This window comes from Sphaerodactylus townsendi, linkage group LG11, assembly GCF_021028975.2.
Source record: "Sphaerodactylus townsendi isolate TG3544 linkage group LG11, MPM_Stown_v2.3, whole genome shotgun sequence".
NCBI classification, from domain to species: Eukaryota; Metazoa; Chordata; class Lepidosauria; order Squamata; family Sphaerodactylidae; genus Sphaerodactylus; species Sphaerodactylus townsendi.
Window position 1 is genome coordinate 71,834,390 of NC_059435.1, and position 15,962 is coordinate 71,850,351.

A 15,962-nucleotide genomic window follows, 5' to 3' on the forward strand; every position below is an offset into this window, starting at 1 on the left:
TTGGTTCCAAACTTCTGTTCACTCTTATATCATCTATTATCCCCACAATTAGTAAATCATTATTTACATCAATTTTCACTTTTACTAACTGTTCTACATATTTCAAAATATTCTCCCAAAACTTTTTCACCATTTTACATTTTATCCACATATAAGTATAACATGCTCCTTTTTCACCACAATGCCATGGTTTGGCTTCAGTGGCTTGATTTGTAAGATTGTTTCCTTTTTCTTAATGAGGAAAAACTGCACCTGTCACCCCTTCCTTGTGCATGTGGGAGACCTTCTATCAGATATTATGCAGGGCACATTCTTAGTGGAGAAGGAAGGGATAGCTTACACCCACGTTGTAAAGAAGAGTCGTAACTAGTTGGTTTTGCGTTCAAAGCAGTATTGTGTTCCCTTTGCTTTCATTGCAGTTAGTTTGGTTAAAAGGTGAATGCATAAATAGCAAGAGTAATAACAAGAGGTTTTTAGTCAAGAAGTACTTTTCTGCACCCCTTAGCTTTGTGTGCTCACTCGTCTTGTCCTTGATGCTACTTGATGCAAGGAGAACCCATAGCTCAGGAAAGTATATTTTCTTTACATTCAGAGTTGGAAAAGACCATCAGGGCCATTTATTCCAACACGGGGACTACAACTATAATATCCCCCACAATTAAGAATCCAATCGATACTTTAAGCCAAGAAAACGTGTTCCCCCCTGTATTTTTCTCTCCCATTTGAACGGGGCCACTTGGCACACTACCTGTATTGCTTAATAAACCCCGTTCAAAGGAGAGCCATAATGCTCGCCAGGTTTAATGTTATGCCTTCTGCCTTGTTGCATGGCAGATTTAATAAGCAAGAAAAGGCTAAAAGATTGTGCCCATGTAACGATGGCTCAGTTGAATCTCTGGCCCACCAATTACTACACTGTCTCAGATTCAAGGAAATCAGATCCAAGTATGTGAATCTTACTCCTTTACATTTACCTGATCTCCCCGATTTAATTAGATTACACTACTTGTTGGACAACCCTGATCCTTCTCTCTGTATGATAGTGGCAGACTTTCTCCTGGAAATTACCAAACGCCAGTAGATTTCCTTCGACCTAACATTTATTTCCTGTTTTGTATATGCTTTTTAATCCGTTTTTTATTATTGTTGTACTGTTGTCTATGCCAATAAAGGCTTGCTTCTCTCAATCGATACTTTAAAACCTCCAACAACAAAGAATTGACTATCTCATGAGAAAAGACTGTTTTCATGTAAGGCATACTTCAAGGGAAGTAGACATTCTTGTTAGAAACTATTATCTCTGCAAAAACTTCTCCTTTGATAAACTGAAGAAAAGCAGAAAGATCAGAATAGGATTTCTTGATGGACTCAAAATTAGGTTTCGTCAATACAAAGGTAAAATTCGGATTTGGATTTATTCAGGCATAAAATTATCTGTATGCCTGAATAAGACAAATAACATATTCGGATATAACAGAATATTCGGGTATACCCGAATAATTCGGGTCCATCTGATAGTTTTTGGCGTTTTTGGCGTTTTTTGGCGTTTTTAAAGCTAGCAGCACCAAAATTTCAGGGTATCATCTGGATAATGTCCTGATGATACCACCCAAGTTTGGTGAAGTTTGGTTCAGGGGGGCAAAGGTATGGACCCCCAAAGGGGGTGCCCCAACCCCCATTGTTTCCAATGGGAGCTAGCAGGAGATGGGGGCTACCCTTTTGAGAGTCCATAACTTTGGCCTCCCTGAACCAAACTTCACCAAACTTGGGTGATGTCATCAGAACAGTCTCTGGGTGATAACCTGACATTTTGGGGTCACTAGCTTTAAAAATGCACCTTTGACAAGCACCCCAAGAAATTTGGCCAGATTCTCTTATCTGCAGTGGCTTGGCTCCACTGTAGCCAGTGGGGAATTTCTGAGTATGTAAGCAGGCTGCACATTTTTGAAGATAGAGGCACCTGACTTTCAAGGTGGCTCCAGAAGGCCCTCCTGGTAATAGCATCCAGGCTTGGTGAACTTTGCTTCTGGGGGTTCAATTTTATGGGCCCCCAAAAGGCTTATTTTGTTTCCCCGTTCCTGCATGTGAAGCCTGCTGTCTGAGTTCTCTCAGAACTCTCTCAACCCACCCACCCCCACCTCCAGAAGCAAAGTAATAAAATAGTAAGATCAATCAATAGCACATCCCAATCAATATCAAGGCAAGAGGCTAAAACAACAGCAAAGCTCTGAATTATAAGCATAACCTCCTTTAAAACCAGAAGCCATTTATATACCACCTGTAGTCACACAGGACTCATCAGCAAAATTGTTATTGAGTTGTATTTTATTGGAAGTGGCAGTTTTTGTGAGAAGTTGGACAACCCTGTTGTGAGCCACTACAGTTGAAGTGCGTTTCTATCTACACAAGGGGGGGGGGGGTCCTCTGTTTGCTTCTTTAATCTGTGGTAACTTTTCATCTCAGAGCCGATCAAATAGGTGGTTGTCAGTCAAAATATGTTTTACTGCAAAATACGTTTGACCTTATTTTTGAAAACTATTGCCTCACAGGTGTTATTTGGTGCCTGGTGCTGGAAGGGAAGCTGGAAGAAGCAGAGCAGCAGTTGGAGTTTCTACGGGAAGTTCAGCAATCAACCGGAAAATCTGCCGTGAGATTTCTTTTATTCCCCCCCCCTCGACTTATTAGGAATTTAACACCAGAGATGCAACTGAATGCCCCCCAGTTCCAGGCCCCTGCGTGTTTCTTCAGGGGGCTGCCAGTTTTGCTCTTTCCACCAGTCATTTCCAAACTAACGATGCTTGCTGGGATCTGAAGCCTTTCGAAAAGGCAGACTCGGCAGCAAATCCAGCTAAGAAGCCACCAGGCTTGCTAGTCCCTGGCCGCTTCCGGTCACTTGGTGTTTTAAGATGGCTCCACGTGGCAGGTGGCTGGGGCAGTGAGCAAGACGGAGGCCCGCGGGGACAGCGTCCCCATGACCAGTGACTGTGTGCCTTGCTGCCATCTCCCACCCTATCCCTCAGCGGCACAGGCGCAAAAGAATCAGTGAAAAGGATTGCGGCCCAACCCCAGAGGTGGGATCCAGCAGGTTCTCACCAGTTCCCGAGAGTGGGTTACTAATTATTTGTGTGTGCCGAGAGGGGGTTACTAATTGGGTCTGCTTTTCCATTAGAAATTCCATTAGGTCCAAAAATCATCAAGTCCTGTTGTTTCCTATGTGGCTGGTTAGCGAAGGTGGAAAATGGGTTAATTCTCCCTGTTGGGCTGTTTTAAAAACATGTTTTAGAAATATGGTAAAGTTCCTTGTTTAAGGAAAGTATCCTTCTTTTGATTTCTAGAAACAAAATTAAGTATTTGAAAGTATTAAGAATTTGACAGGCAGTCAATTAGAGGAGAAGTAGTTGTTTCCGTTGGCAGTAGACGGTAGGACTTGCTGTAATGAGTTTAAAATTATGGACAGAAAGATACCAGCTGGAAATTAGGAACCTTTTTTTTAACAGTAAGGTTTTTTTTACAGTAACAGAGAAATTATTAATGCCCCACCCCCGGAATGCCCAGCCACGCCCCCGTCGTGTCCCACCCAGTCCCACTGGCACTATGCCACTGTTTGAATCCCACCACCAAGGGAACCTGTTACTAAAATTTTTGGATCCCACCACTGCCCAACCCCCACAGCCTGACAACTCCCTCTTCCCTCTTTCACAGCTTCACTCACAGCCACCCCACAGTTACATTTTTGGAGATAAATCAGGTGCACAAGAAATCTGATAATTACATTCCATTTGCAGCTGAAAATCAGATAAGAGCTGCAGAAGCGTGTGAAAAAAATATTCCCCATCAATTCCACCAGCTTCTGCTGCCCCACCTGATCAGATGCTTCTGAAACTGAGAGGACAAGATTTTCCATCAATTATGCATCTTTTTGGTCTCCCATTGTCATTTCCACCTGAGGCTCTGGAGAGCCACTGCCAGTCAGCTTGATGGGCCAGTAGCGTCGTATGTTCAAGTGCATGTATTGCATGATCACATGTCAGAAAGCATTCATCCCTGCCATATAGATCTCTTTCTTTCTTTCTTTCTTTCTTTCTTTCTTTCTTTCTTTCTTTCTTTCTTTCTTTCTTTCTTTCTTTCTTTCTTTCTTCTTTCTTCCTTCCTTCCTTCCTTCCTTCCTTCCTTCCTTCCTTCCTTCCTTCCTTCCTTCCTTCCTTCCTTCCTTCCTTCCTTCCTTCCTTCCTTCCTTCCTTCATCATTCAAATTTCTAAACCGCCCACCCCCAAAACAACAATACACAGGCCAAAACAACAATACACAGAATAACATAAATTAAATCAGGTTAAAACAATTTACAAAAATCATAAAACTAGCAGCATCAATACAGAGCCAATACGATACAACAAGATTATAACAAAATTATAAAAGTGTGTGGCGCCCGAACCCAAGGCCGGGCGGGGGTAGCATGAATACATCACGTATGAATATGCAGACATAAATAAACAAGGTCACGAGGAGTAGCCTCCAAAAATACTGGTTTCTACTCGTAGGAAACATATTAAGCATTACCGGTATGTGCATCCAGTACCGTACTCTGTCTCAGAAAAACATGTTAGTACAGTCAGTTGAGGTGCAGTGATTGAGAAAATTGCATGCTTCCTCATCAGAATATAGTCCTGAACGAATATGAGAATCATTGTCCATTTTTACGCGCTGCCTTTGTCAAAACCATTGTTTCATGCATTATTGATCGTGGTAGTTTGATACAAGAGCATTTATGTTCGTTGAACGATTATCACCAATACTTGCCTTTTGCAAACCGCGTAATACTTTTTCTCGGCAAAATGGCTGATGGAGCAGACGTGTCTTCTCTCCTCACTGTTATTTTAAATCCAGTCACAAAGGCCAGCTGGGAGTAAAGGTGTGTGCCTGAGATGGGTGCCAATGTTGTAGGATGTCCTATAATTAAACTGAATGCAAAAACTTATTTTTCCTTTCAAACAGATGGGGGAAGCAGCGCTAGGTAGGCACTAGGACCTAGGCCAGTGGTGGCGAACCTTTGACACTCCAGATGTTATGGACTACAATTCCCATCAGCCCCTACAATTGGCCATGTTGGCAGGGGATGATGGGAATTGTAGTCCATAACATCTGGAGTGCCAAAGGTTCGCCACCACGGACCTAGGCAGAGCATTCCATAAGAAAGAAGGTCCGGCATGTTGAGTTCTGTGGCGGAGGAATACAGAACCCTCCTAATATCTTTTTTCTGGGACAGACTATAAAATGAAGCTAGGGAACTCATTTGCAGGATCACCCTTAAAACAGGTGCTGCTGGACTCAAATCTAGCCATTAAAACCAGTTTCTCAAAGTATGTTTCAAGGTTCACTTCTTTGTGGCCTCTGGGCATCACACTAACGGGCATTATAGGTGTGCAGAACAGCGGTTTGGAAACTTCTAGGGCTAGGTTTTTTGGTGGGAAATTACCTCTCAGAAAGCGCAGCCTTGGATTGGGCAGGGAGGAATCATCGCTTTCTTACTCAGTTTCCTTTTGCCTTCTGCACCAGCAAATACATTTGGAATTGTGCATTCTTTCTCTCAAAACCTTGGTCAGTTTGTACACGTGCAGTGGACTGCAGTAATTTTGCTCCAAAGGGCAAATATTTTGTTGGCTGGAACATTTTTTTTTAATGATATTTTATTGCGTTAAAAAAAAAAGAGGCGGAAGTCTCTTATACAGAAGCACAATATAGTACAGAAATCTATACATAATTGTTTGTTTCTTCACATTATATATACTTGTGGGTAATTATTCCAAATAAATTTCTTGTACCAACAGTTTGGTCTAACTTAAAATTTAAAGTTGCCCACAACACTTCCCCTCTTATCCCTTCCCATTACTACCCCCCCCTCGCCCATTGCTACTTCCCCCTTCACCCTCCCTTTGGCTTCCACTCCAACTATCATATTTCCAAATAGCGAACGGTGGATTTCCTCTAGTCCACTTACATACTGTAGAGATAATATTGTTACAATATCTAGATTTAGAAAAAAGAATGATGAGTTATCTTGTGTGACTTAAAAAAGAAAACTTTTAATTTTGCTCCTGCTACTTGATGTTTAAGTAGCAGAAACGTAGTCTGACCATGGCTGCCATATTTGTTGATAGAATTCTGGTGACCGATTATTTATGAGAAAGGAGAGTTTGTCCATTTTCTGTAATTGCCGCATCTTGATTATCCAATCGTCTATCTTTGGGATCGCTGCTGACTTCCAATACCTCGCTAAAACGATTCGCGCTGCCGAAATCGTATGAAATAAAATAAAATGCAGTGGGCTGCAGTCATTTTGCTCCAAAGGGCAACTATTTTGTTGGCTGGAACATTTATTAAAATGTATTTTAAAAAAAATATTTCCGTCCCCTTAGTCCCTTTAGTACAGAGTTGAGGCTCGAGCTGATCCTTAAAGACGTCTCCAGTCGCGTCACAGGCAGCGTTCTCTGTCTTCCAGGTCTTGGCTTACCTCCAGGCTGTGATCGTTTCGAGGCAACACAAGAACGAACAGGCGGCTACTACCCTGCTCAACGAAGCTGCAGACCTCCATTTCTGTGCTTTGCAGGGTCTTCCTCTGAGCATCGAATACTATGAAAAACTCAGTCCTATGTTTGTGACTGAAATTATGAAGGAGTATTTGGTCTTTTGTCCCAAGCAGGTAGGGAATGCCACTTCACTCTCCTGGCCTGTTCAGAGGGCAGAAATTATTCACAGGGTCACTTTGCTTGCATGTGGAGAATCCCAGGCTGCTTCCACACAGAATGAATTTTTTGCGTAGCTCTCACTGCAGCTGAGTGTGTAGGCATTTGCACTAGCAATCGAGCACCCATACAGCAATTTTCCATTTATTTTCCTTGCCTCAGCCCTCTATGGTTGCCATTCCTTGTCCAGCCACTTTTTTGAAGTACTAGAATATCGTAATCATGTATTAGCCCCCCAGCTTTCATTGTTTTAAATATATAAGCTCCTAGCCCTTCCAGTTGCAGAGTTATAAGGGGAAATGTTCAGCTGGTACCTTTCCCCTCATAACTCTGCAACCAAAAAGGCTTCCGGTCTAATTAAAAAGAAAAGAAAAGAATGAAAGCCAGGTACTAGTACATTGTTGCTGTTGATCATTATAATGTTATAGCACTATAGCGATATAGCTATTACCAGTCTCCAACAGAAAGCTCTCCACTGGGAAGTGGAAATGACTGCTGCAGGGAATGCAGTAAAGAAAATAGTGTTGGTGTGAGCAGAACCTGAAATATGCGGACCTTTCGCCCCATGTCCGAAATTGCTTTTACTGTGATCTCTTGAAAAAGGTGGTCTCTAGCCCGATTTGGGAGGGCTCACAGCCAAGCATGGGAAAGAACACAGAGGTCGATAACGCAAGTGCGGAAGTTCGAGCTGTGTTCAACCTAAGTGCTCCGCACAACCACTGGGATCGACATGGTTTTGTACCAGCTTCGCCCCGTGTAACGGTCAAATTTCCGACTCCAGTTGGGAACTACTACTTTTTCAGGGAACCACGCTCGAACTCAGCTCGATTCCAGTAAAGTGCGGAATCTCTGGTGCCAGGGATTCAGCCAATCACAGCTGAGTGTTTCGGGCATGCGTACAGCTGGCCAATCAAAAAACGCCACCTTCGTCCCTCCATTCCTGTGGCAGTTTTTTTTATAACGTGTGTGGGGATAGACGGAGCATTGCCATAGAACAGTAGCCAATCGGAACGGAGCGGCGAAGAGGCACAGGATGATTCCGCCCTCCGAGCTGGGATCAAGCTGGTTGCAGTGGGGAACAACAATGGCTTCGACCTATATCAGTACCCTTCTCAGGGAACTGGGTTGAACCTATTTTACTCGTGTGCGGAATCACCCAGAAACAGAAGAAATCAATGGCAGTGTCATGTGAAGGCTCCTGAAAACACTGCTGTAGCGAGGAAGCCAAGTTGGAGCAAAACATGCCTGCGGGAAAACGCTTTGAAGACAGACATTGTTTTGTGATACCTTTTGTTTTATATACAAACGTTCATCAATCCTGTAGAAGCCAGTAAGCACCTAAATGAAATGTATTTGCATCTGTTCTCTTGAGAAGCTGGCAACACTCAGATCCCAGCTGCTGCTTCTGTCCATCTCCAAGAATGCAATCCTAAATGGTTGTTACTTCTTAGGAATATAACAGTAATAAACTAGAGCCGGCAGTTCCTTGTTTGTAGACAGCCGGAACACTTTCAAATATGTCACCAATTGCTGTCAACAGTTGTTCTCAATTTGTATTTACCAAATCCATGACACATGAATGTCATGTTCTGAAAGATTTGAAATACATTCATCTTTGGAGCAGCAGTGGCGTAGGAGGTTAAGAGCTCATGTATCTAATCTGGAGGAACCGGGTTTGATTCCCAGCTCTGCTGCCTGAGCTGTGGAGGCTTATCTGGGGAATTCAGATTAGCCTGTACACTCCCACACACGCCAGCTGGGTGACCTTGGGCTAGTCACAGCTTCTCAGAGCTCTCTCAGCCCCACCTACCTCACAGGGTGTTTGTTGTGAGGGGGGGCAAGGAGATTGTAAGCCCCTTTGAGTCTCCTGCAGGAGAGAAAGGGGGGATATAAATCCAAACTCTTCTTCTTCTTCTTCTTTGTTTTTCATAGCCTAGATTACCTGGTCAGGTTTTATCATCTGTTCTTAAACAATCAACTATAATTTTGAATCCAGTCGTGAAAGCCGTTCCTGGGATGATAGAGCCTCTTTATCTAATGGCACAGGTTAAATATTTATCAGGTGAGTAGATCGTCGATCACTGGGAGAGCCAGCGTGATCAGTGGTGGGATTCAGCAAGTTCGCACCACCTCGGCAGAACCGGTTGTTAAAATGGTGCTTGTAAACAACCAATTGTTAACATTATTTGAATCCCACCACCGGAACCGGTTGTTAAATTATTTGAATCCCACCAGTGAGCGTGATGTAGTGATTACGAACAGTAGATTCTAATCCGGTGAACTGGATTTATTTCCCTACTCCTCCACATGATGCCTCCTGGGTGACCTAGGGCTAGTCACAGTTCTCTCAGAACTCTCTCAGCCCCACCTCCCTTACAAAGTGTGGGGAGAGGAAGGGAAAAGGAGTTTGTAAGCCTCTTTGATACTACTTATAGAAGAGAAAGGGCGGTTTAAATGCAAACTTTCCTTCTCCTTGATCCCTTGCTCCTACTCATGAAGCCTGCTGGATGACCTTGGACTGGTCGCAGTTCTCTTAGAATTCTGTCAGCCCGACCCACTTCACAAGGTGCCTGTTCTGGGGAAATAAAGGAAAGGACTTGTAAGCCTCTTTGAGGCTCATTCCGCACATGCAGAATAATGCACTTTCAAACTGCTTTCAGTGCTCTTTGAAGCTGTGCGGAATAGCAAAATCCACTTGCAAACAGTTGTGAAAGTGGTTTGAAAACACATTATTTTGCGTGTGCGGAAGGGGCCTGAGACTCCTTAAAGGTAGACAAAAAAGCAGGGCATAAAAGCCAACTCTTCTTTGAAAGCAAAACAGTAATGCTTGTGGATTTTAATTCATTCAAACTGCATAGGTGTGTGTTGGGAGGGGAAGGTGATTGTAAGCCACCTTGATACCCCTTAATGGTAAAGAAGGGTAAAAAAAACTGCTATTAACCAAACCCCTGTTGTGCCGGCAACTGGGGCTTTGCTGCACCTTTTTGGTGACATAAGTCCATTGGGGGCTTTCTGGCACCTGGGAGGCTTTTTCCTATTTCCCCCATGCCGCTAGGAAACCTCCTTGGAGACGGTGTGGCTGTGGTGCTGGGCAGGCTATTGAAGCCGGCCTCTTGGATGGGGGTCTCCATTTTGCTCCTCTCTTGGCCTCAGAACAGCTTCTGCCTTTGGGGAAGCCTTTGGTCAGCTGATGCCTTCCCGTTAACACGACATTTGTGGGATCTACTGCCGTCATTCCTCCCCTCTTTTAGTGCATTAGTTATTAGGTCGCCTCCTTTTGTATTATTATTTATTGTATTTGATATTAATACGCTGCTTTTAATGGGGTTTTAATGATTCAAAGAGTATAGAGCCATTTTATTATGATTTATTTAATTATTTGAGATTTATTGATTTTATTTTGTGCTCTATTTGTATATTCATGTTCACCGCCCTGAGCCCTTTGGGGGAGGGCGGTATATAAATATAATTAATTAATTAATTAATTAATTAATTAATTAATTAATTAATAAAAACCATACATATCTCTGTTGAAGGTGTTGCAGGACTCTTGACTATTGCCAACTGTTGTGGCTCTGGACATGGGTTTTTTAAAAAAGAACTTGTGTTTGGGCCCCTCTGTCAATTGCAACAGGAGAGAAATGGTGCTCAGTGGCTGTTTGAACCTCAGTTCCATGCATTTCCATCGGGGTAGGCTTTTGCCCAGTTAAAAATCAAACCCGTGCTGCCAGCATTCAGAACCATTTTTTCCAGAGCTCCTACCGAGAGAGGAAAAGGTCTGTCCAAAACGAATACCACGAGGGAATTTCTGCAATTCCGGAAATGCTACATCTGTCTTCAGGTTAACCCAACTGAGGCATAGGCAGGGAGCAGCATACCATGCTCTTTAGTAAACTCCTGTGCTTGTGGAAGGTCACCAGATGGTTCAACGTCTGCTGAACATTCCTTTAAGGATACAGAAGATCAAGAAGATAGGTTTGACATGCCAGGCTGTTTTGCAGGAGAAATTGAAACTGCCCAGGGCACCCTGCAGCGTTGCCTGGAGTTGGACCCCACGTCGACCGATGCCAATCTTCTCATGGCCCAGATCCACCTGTTTCAGAGAAACATTAAAGAATGTGCCCATTCGCTGGAAACAGGGGTCAGCCATAATTTCCAGGTAAGGCCAGGCTCCAAGTGAAGGGCTGCCCACCCCCCCCACCCCTTTTATCTGTTCACTGGCAGATCCTCTTGAGAGGAAACAGGTGAACGCTTATTATTATTTATTTATTTAATTTAATATACTGCCCTATCCCCGAAGGGCTCAGGGCAGTGTACAGTATAACATGTCACACATAAAAACATACATACGGTTTAAAACAATTAAATCCGAAAGCAGATTATGTCCCAAAACAGTGTCCCACAAACCCTTACACCATCCTCCCACAGTAAATGGGTCCCGATGCTGTTAGGGACCCATATAGAGCGGGGAGGGGGGGGGCTGGAGCACCCTCAGCGGCTGGTCTCTCCAAAGGCCCGGTGGAACAACTCGGTCTTACAGGCCCTGTGGAATTCTCCAAGGTCCCGCAGGACTCGGACAGCTGGTGGGAGAGTGTTCCACCAGGCCGGTGCCAGAGCCGTAAAGGGTCTGGCCCAAGTGGAGGCCAGCCGCGTCATTGAGGGGCCAGGGACCTCCAGTAAGTTGGCCTCTGCGGAACGCAAAGGTCGAGCCGGGACATATGGGGTAATGCCCCCTTAGATATTTTTATTTTGTTTAGTATTCTTATGCTGTTTGGTGTGTTTACTAAGTATAATGATATATAGAGGGATAGTGCTGGAATACGGGAGAGAGATCTGTATTCTTGTTTTTGTTTGTTTGTAGATATTTTGGAGTCTTTGTAATACATCTGGTCATTGACTGTAAATAAAGTCTTCTTCTTCTTCTTCTATGGGGTAATGCGGTCCCGAAGGTACGAGGGTCCCAGGCTGTGTAAGGCCTTAAAGGTCAATACCCACACCTTGAAGATGATTCGGAATTCAACTGGTAACCAATGCAGGCAGCGCAGCTTACAAGAATTCCCCTTTGGTTCCTTGTGATGCAGCGTGTACATGTAGAAAGAGCAGAGCTAACAAAAATAACCGTAAGAGAGTATGTCTCTCCTGCATACAACTGCACACTTCCTTGAAGCCTTTGCAAGTGTTAGGAGTACCACAGGCAGTGGGACTAGACTAGAGGGAAACACCTGGAAACGTTTCTGCTGTGCAACAGGTTCTGCACATCAGCTTTCCATATAATCACACCTGTCTCATGTTAATAGGCCTTTTGTTTCTATGCGCTTAGTCATGTAGAGAACTAGGCTGACCCTGCTGGTGTCCCGGATGGGAGGGGGAGCTATGGAGGCCGTGGACGCAACCCAGCAGGAGGCTATCGCTTTGGCCTTGGGACACTTGACTCGGGAAACAAAGTCTTTCACACCTCATTTTTCTCGCATTCTCTGGGAAGTTGGGAGGGGGAATTCAGGGGAGACACGGAGGAATCAATATGGCTGTAAAAGCCAGGATCGCCAGAAGTGACTTTCTGACGCCTGAGTCCTTGATGCCAACTCAATAAAGACTACTGATCTTGTATCTAGAGTCCGCTTATTGATTATTGATCCAAGACCTAACAAGTGTGCTATTTTCAGAAGGAGCCTGTAATCTGTGTGCCTGAATTGCATCCTGTTCGATATTTTTGCCAGCTTCGAGATCATCCCATGTACCACTTCATCAGAGCCCGAGCACTGAACAAATCTGGGGACTATCCTGAATCCATTAAAGTCTTGAAAATGCTTCTCAGCTTACGTCAGCTGAAAGGGGAACCTAAAAGGGGCCCGGGACCTCTAATAACCATAGGTGAACAGGTTTCCATATACCTGGAACTCGCTGAAGCTCTTCGACTCAACGGGGAATTGGTAAGAAGTTCCCGATATAATCTCTATCTGTATATAATCTTTATTTACAGAATCGTAGAATTGGAAGGGGCCATAGAGGCCATCTAGTCCAACATCCTGCTCAATGCAGGATCAGCCAAAAGTATTCCTGACAAGCGTTTGCCAGCCACTGCTTGAAGACAGCCAGAGAGGGGGAGTAAACTACCTCCCTAGAGAGCCAGCGTAGTGTAGTGGTTAAGAGCAGGTACACTCTAATCTGGAGAACCGAGTTTGATTCCCCGCTCTGCCACTTGAGCTGTGGAGGCTTATCTGGTGAACCAGATTAGCTTGTGCACTCCAACACAGGCCAGCTGGGTGACCTTGAGCTAGTCACAGTTCTTTGGAGCTCTCTCAGCCCCACCCACCTCACAGGGTGTTTGTTGTGGGGGGGGGGAGGGAAGGGGGTTGTCAGCCCCTTTGAGTCTCCTTACAGGAGAGAAAGGGGGATATAAATCCAACTCTTCTTCGTTCTTCTTCTTCGGCCTCCACATTCCTCTCCCTGGAATGAGTGCTGGACAGAGCATCTTGGCATAGCCAGGCTAGGTTTGCCTTAGATATCAGCACCTCGACTTAGGACTGCAGTTCAAACTGACATTTTTATTGTCCTACAGTCTGGGAAGATCCTTGAGGTAGACAGTCAATTCCAACTGCTGAACAATCCTCTTACATTAAACATAGGTAAATAACTGTGTTTCTCCAGATGTTATGGATTCATAGTCTCCCATCACCCCCTGCCAACATGATGCTGGCAGGAGATGATGGGAATTGTAGTCCATAACATCTGGAGGGCCGCGAGTTTGACACCTGTGCTGTAAAACATTTTTGTTTCCTAATATCCAGCTGGCACCTTCCTGCCTGTAATTTACACCCATTATTGTGAGTCCTTTCCTCTGCTATCAACAGGAACAGCTCCCTGCCCTCCTCTAAGTGTCAGCTGTTTAAATCCTTCAAGAGAGCAACCATGTTCCCCCTCGACTTTCTCTTCTCCTGACCAAACATTCCCAAGTCCCTCAGCCTTTCCTTGTGGGGCATATAGCCTCTGGGACCCTGATAATTTCTAAATAAAATGTTGACCGATGATTGAATCTCCAGCCGATACTAGAACTACATTCCTTATCAGTTTCTACTCAGCATGGCCAATTGGCCATGCTGACAGAGGTTGATGGGAATTGTAGTTCTGAACATCTGAGAGCCGCGAGGTTCTACCCCCCCGGGATTTAGAAGAAGCAAGAGTTTGGGCTTGGATTTTATATCCCCTTTCTCTCCCCCCTGCAGGAGACTCAAAAGGGCTGACAATCTCCTTGCCCCTCCCCCCTCACAACAAACACCCTGTGAGGTGGGTGGGGCTGAGAGAGCTCCGAGAAGCTGTGACTAGCCCAAGGTCACCCAGCTGGCGTGTATGGGAGTGCACAGGCTAATCTGAATTCCCCAGATAAGCCTCCACAGCTCAGGTGGCAGAGCGGGGAATCAAACCCGGTTCCTCCAGATTAGATACACGAGCTCTTAACCTCTTATGCCACTGCTGCTCCTTTAGAAAGGGCACAAAGCGCTGGTGGCTGGTGTTGACGAGCAACGTGTCATATGTTGTATTTTTTTACATCTCAGCATGAAGCGACTAAGATTATGCAAGATACCATCAATGAATTTGGCGGGACCCCGGAGAAAATCCGTATCACTGTTGCCAATGCAGATTTGGCTCTCAGCAAAGGGGAAGTGGATTTAGCGTTAATGATGCTGAGGAATATCACGCCGAACCAGCCATTCTACATTGAGGTGAAGGAAAAGATGGCTCAGATATACCTTCACATTCGAAAGGATAAGAGACTGTACATTGGATGCTATTGGTAATGCGGCTTTAAAGTTCACTTTGCTTTTTGCCAATGCTCATTATTTGTATACTGCTTTTGGACGGAGGAATCAAGAAAAGGATAATGTATTGTCGAAGGCTTTCACGGCCAGATTCGACTGGTTCTGGTGGGTTTTCCGGTCTGTGTGGCCGTGGTCTGGTGGATCTTGTTCCTAACGTTTCGCCTGCATCTGTGGCTGGCATCTTCAGAGGTGTATCACAGAGAGAAGTGTGTTACACACTGTGCCCACAGTTACACACTGTGACCACAGCCACACAGCCTGGAAAGCCCACAATAACCAGTTGAGTCCGGCTGTGAAAGCCTTTGGCAATACTTTGAAGGGGAAATGATTGACTTTGGAATTCAGCATCCAAGTCAGACTATAGTGGTGGAGGACGCCTAGATAACATATCTCCCATCAGCCCCTGCAAATTGGCCATACTGTCAGGGGCTGATGGGAATTGTAGTCCATAACATCTGGAGTGCCAAAGGTTCGCCACCACGGGATTAGGCTAATCTGCCCTTGCTGGGGTTCTTGCTTGGAAGTGCTCCGGATTGTCTTTTCTGCTCACCATTACATTAACATAATTGTAGGAACCATAGCCTTGAAGGCGTGGATTTAAAACAGTTGCCTTTCCTTTATTTTTGAGTAATTGGTCAAGTTGTAAAGATGTGTGATTTATGCTGGGCTTTGTTTCTTGTTGTGTTTTTAAATGACGTTCCTCTTTTGGTTTAGTGAGCTGTGTGAAAATTTGCCAAGCCCGCATACAAGCCTTCTCTTAGGCGATGCTTACATGAACATTCAAGAGGTTAGTGTAGAAAGATCCTTTTTAAAAAATGAAACTGGAGTAATTTTAGATCAAATGCAACATTTAGTAAAATATTAAATTTAAAGCCAGTTTTTAGATGAACTATTATTATCATCATCAATCAATTAATTAATTAAACTTATATACCGCCCTCCCCTGGAGTACTTGGAATTGCTATATGAATGTTTATTATCACTATTATTATTACTATTACATAGTGCAGGAGCTAGATTTAAGTCTGTCATTCAGGCATGGAGATCCCTGAACCTTATAGTCCAGTCCCACCTTCTTACTGGAATATTTGTTTACAGTTTGCTTGTCTCTCAGGGACTCAATGCAGGTTACACAGAGTGAGTAACCCCTCAACAAAATGAGGCATTAAGTGAACAATGCAGTAGGATTTGGGTTGTAGATCTATCCAAAGACTAAGGCTGATTATACACTGATGCTCTGTCCCACAGTGAGGCAGAGTTTTGATTGCAGGCCCTTTCCCCACTTACCTTTGTCCAAGGGTTGCTGCGCGCAATTCCCAGCGCGCGCAATTCCTGGCGCGCGCCCCGGCTTCCCCACGAACCTGCACTCTGCACGGGGTCATCAAAAGGCGCCAGGAATTATGTG

At 44.4% G+C, this 15,962-nt stretch overlaps 1 protein-coding gene across 1 annotated transcript in view; it reads left to right on the top strand.

The window, feature by feature from the left end:
• The window catches only part of TTC21A (tetratricopeptide repeat domain 21A), a 51,132-nt gene that overhangs the window by 15,563 nt on the left and 19,607 nt on the right, over nucleotides 1-15,962 (top strand). Inside the window, exons 10-16 of the mRNA XM_048511208.1 lie at nucleotides 2,550-2,647; nucleotides 6,497-6,697; nucleotides 8,673-8,802; nucleotides 10,742-10,899; nucleotides 12,458-12,670; nucleotides 14,294-14,532; nucleotides 15,272-15,344. Of these exons, the coding sequence (XP_048367165.1) occupies nucleotides 2,550-2,647; nucleotides 6,497-6,697; nucleotides 8,673-8,802; nucleotides 10,742-10,899; nucleotides 12,458-12,670; nucleotides 14,294-14,532; nucleotides 15,272-15,344 (1,112 nt within the window). The remainder of the gene's footprint in view (nucleotides 1-2,549; nucleotides 2,648-6,496; nucleotides 6,698-8,672; nucleotides 8,803-10,741; nucleotides 10,900-12,457; nucleotides 12,671-14,293; nucleotides 14,533-15,271; nucleotides 15,345-15,962) is intronic.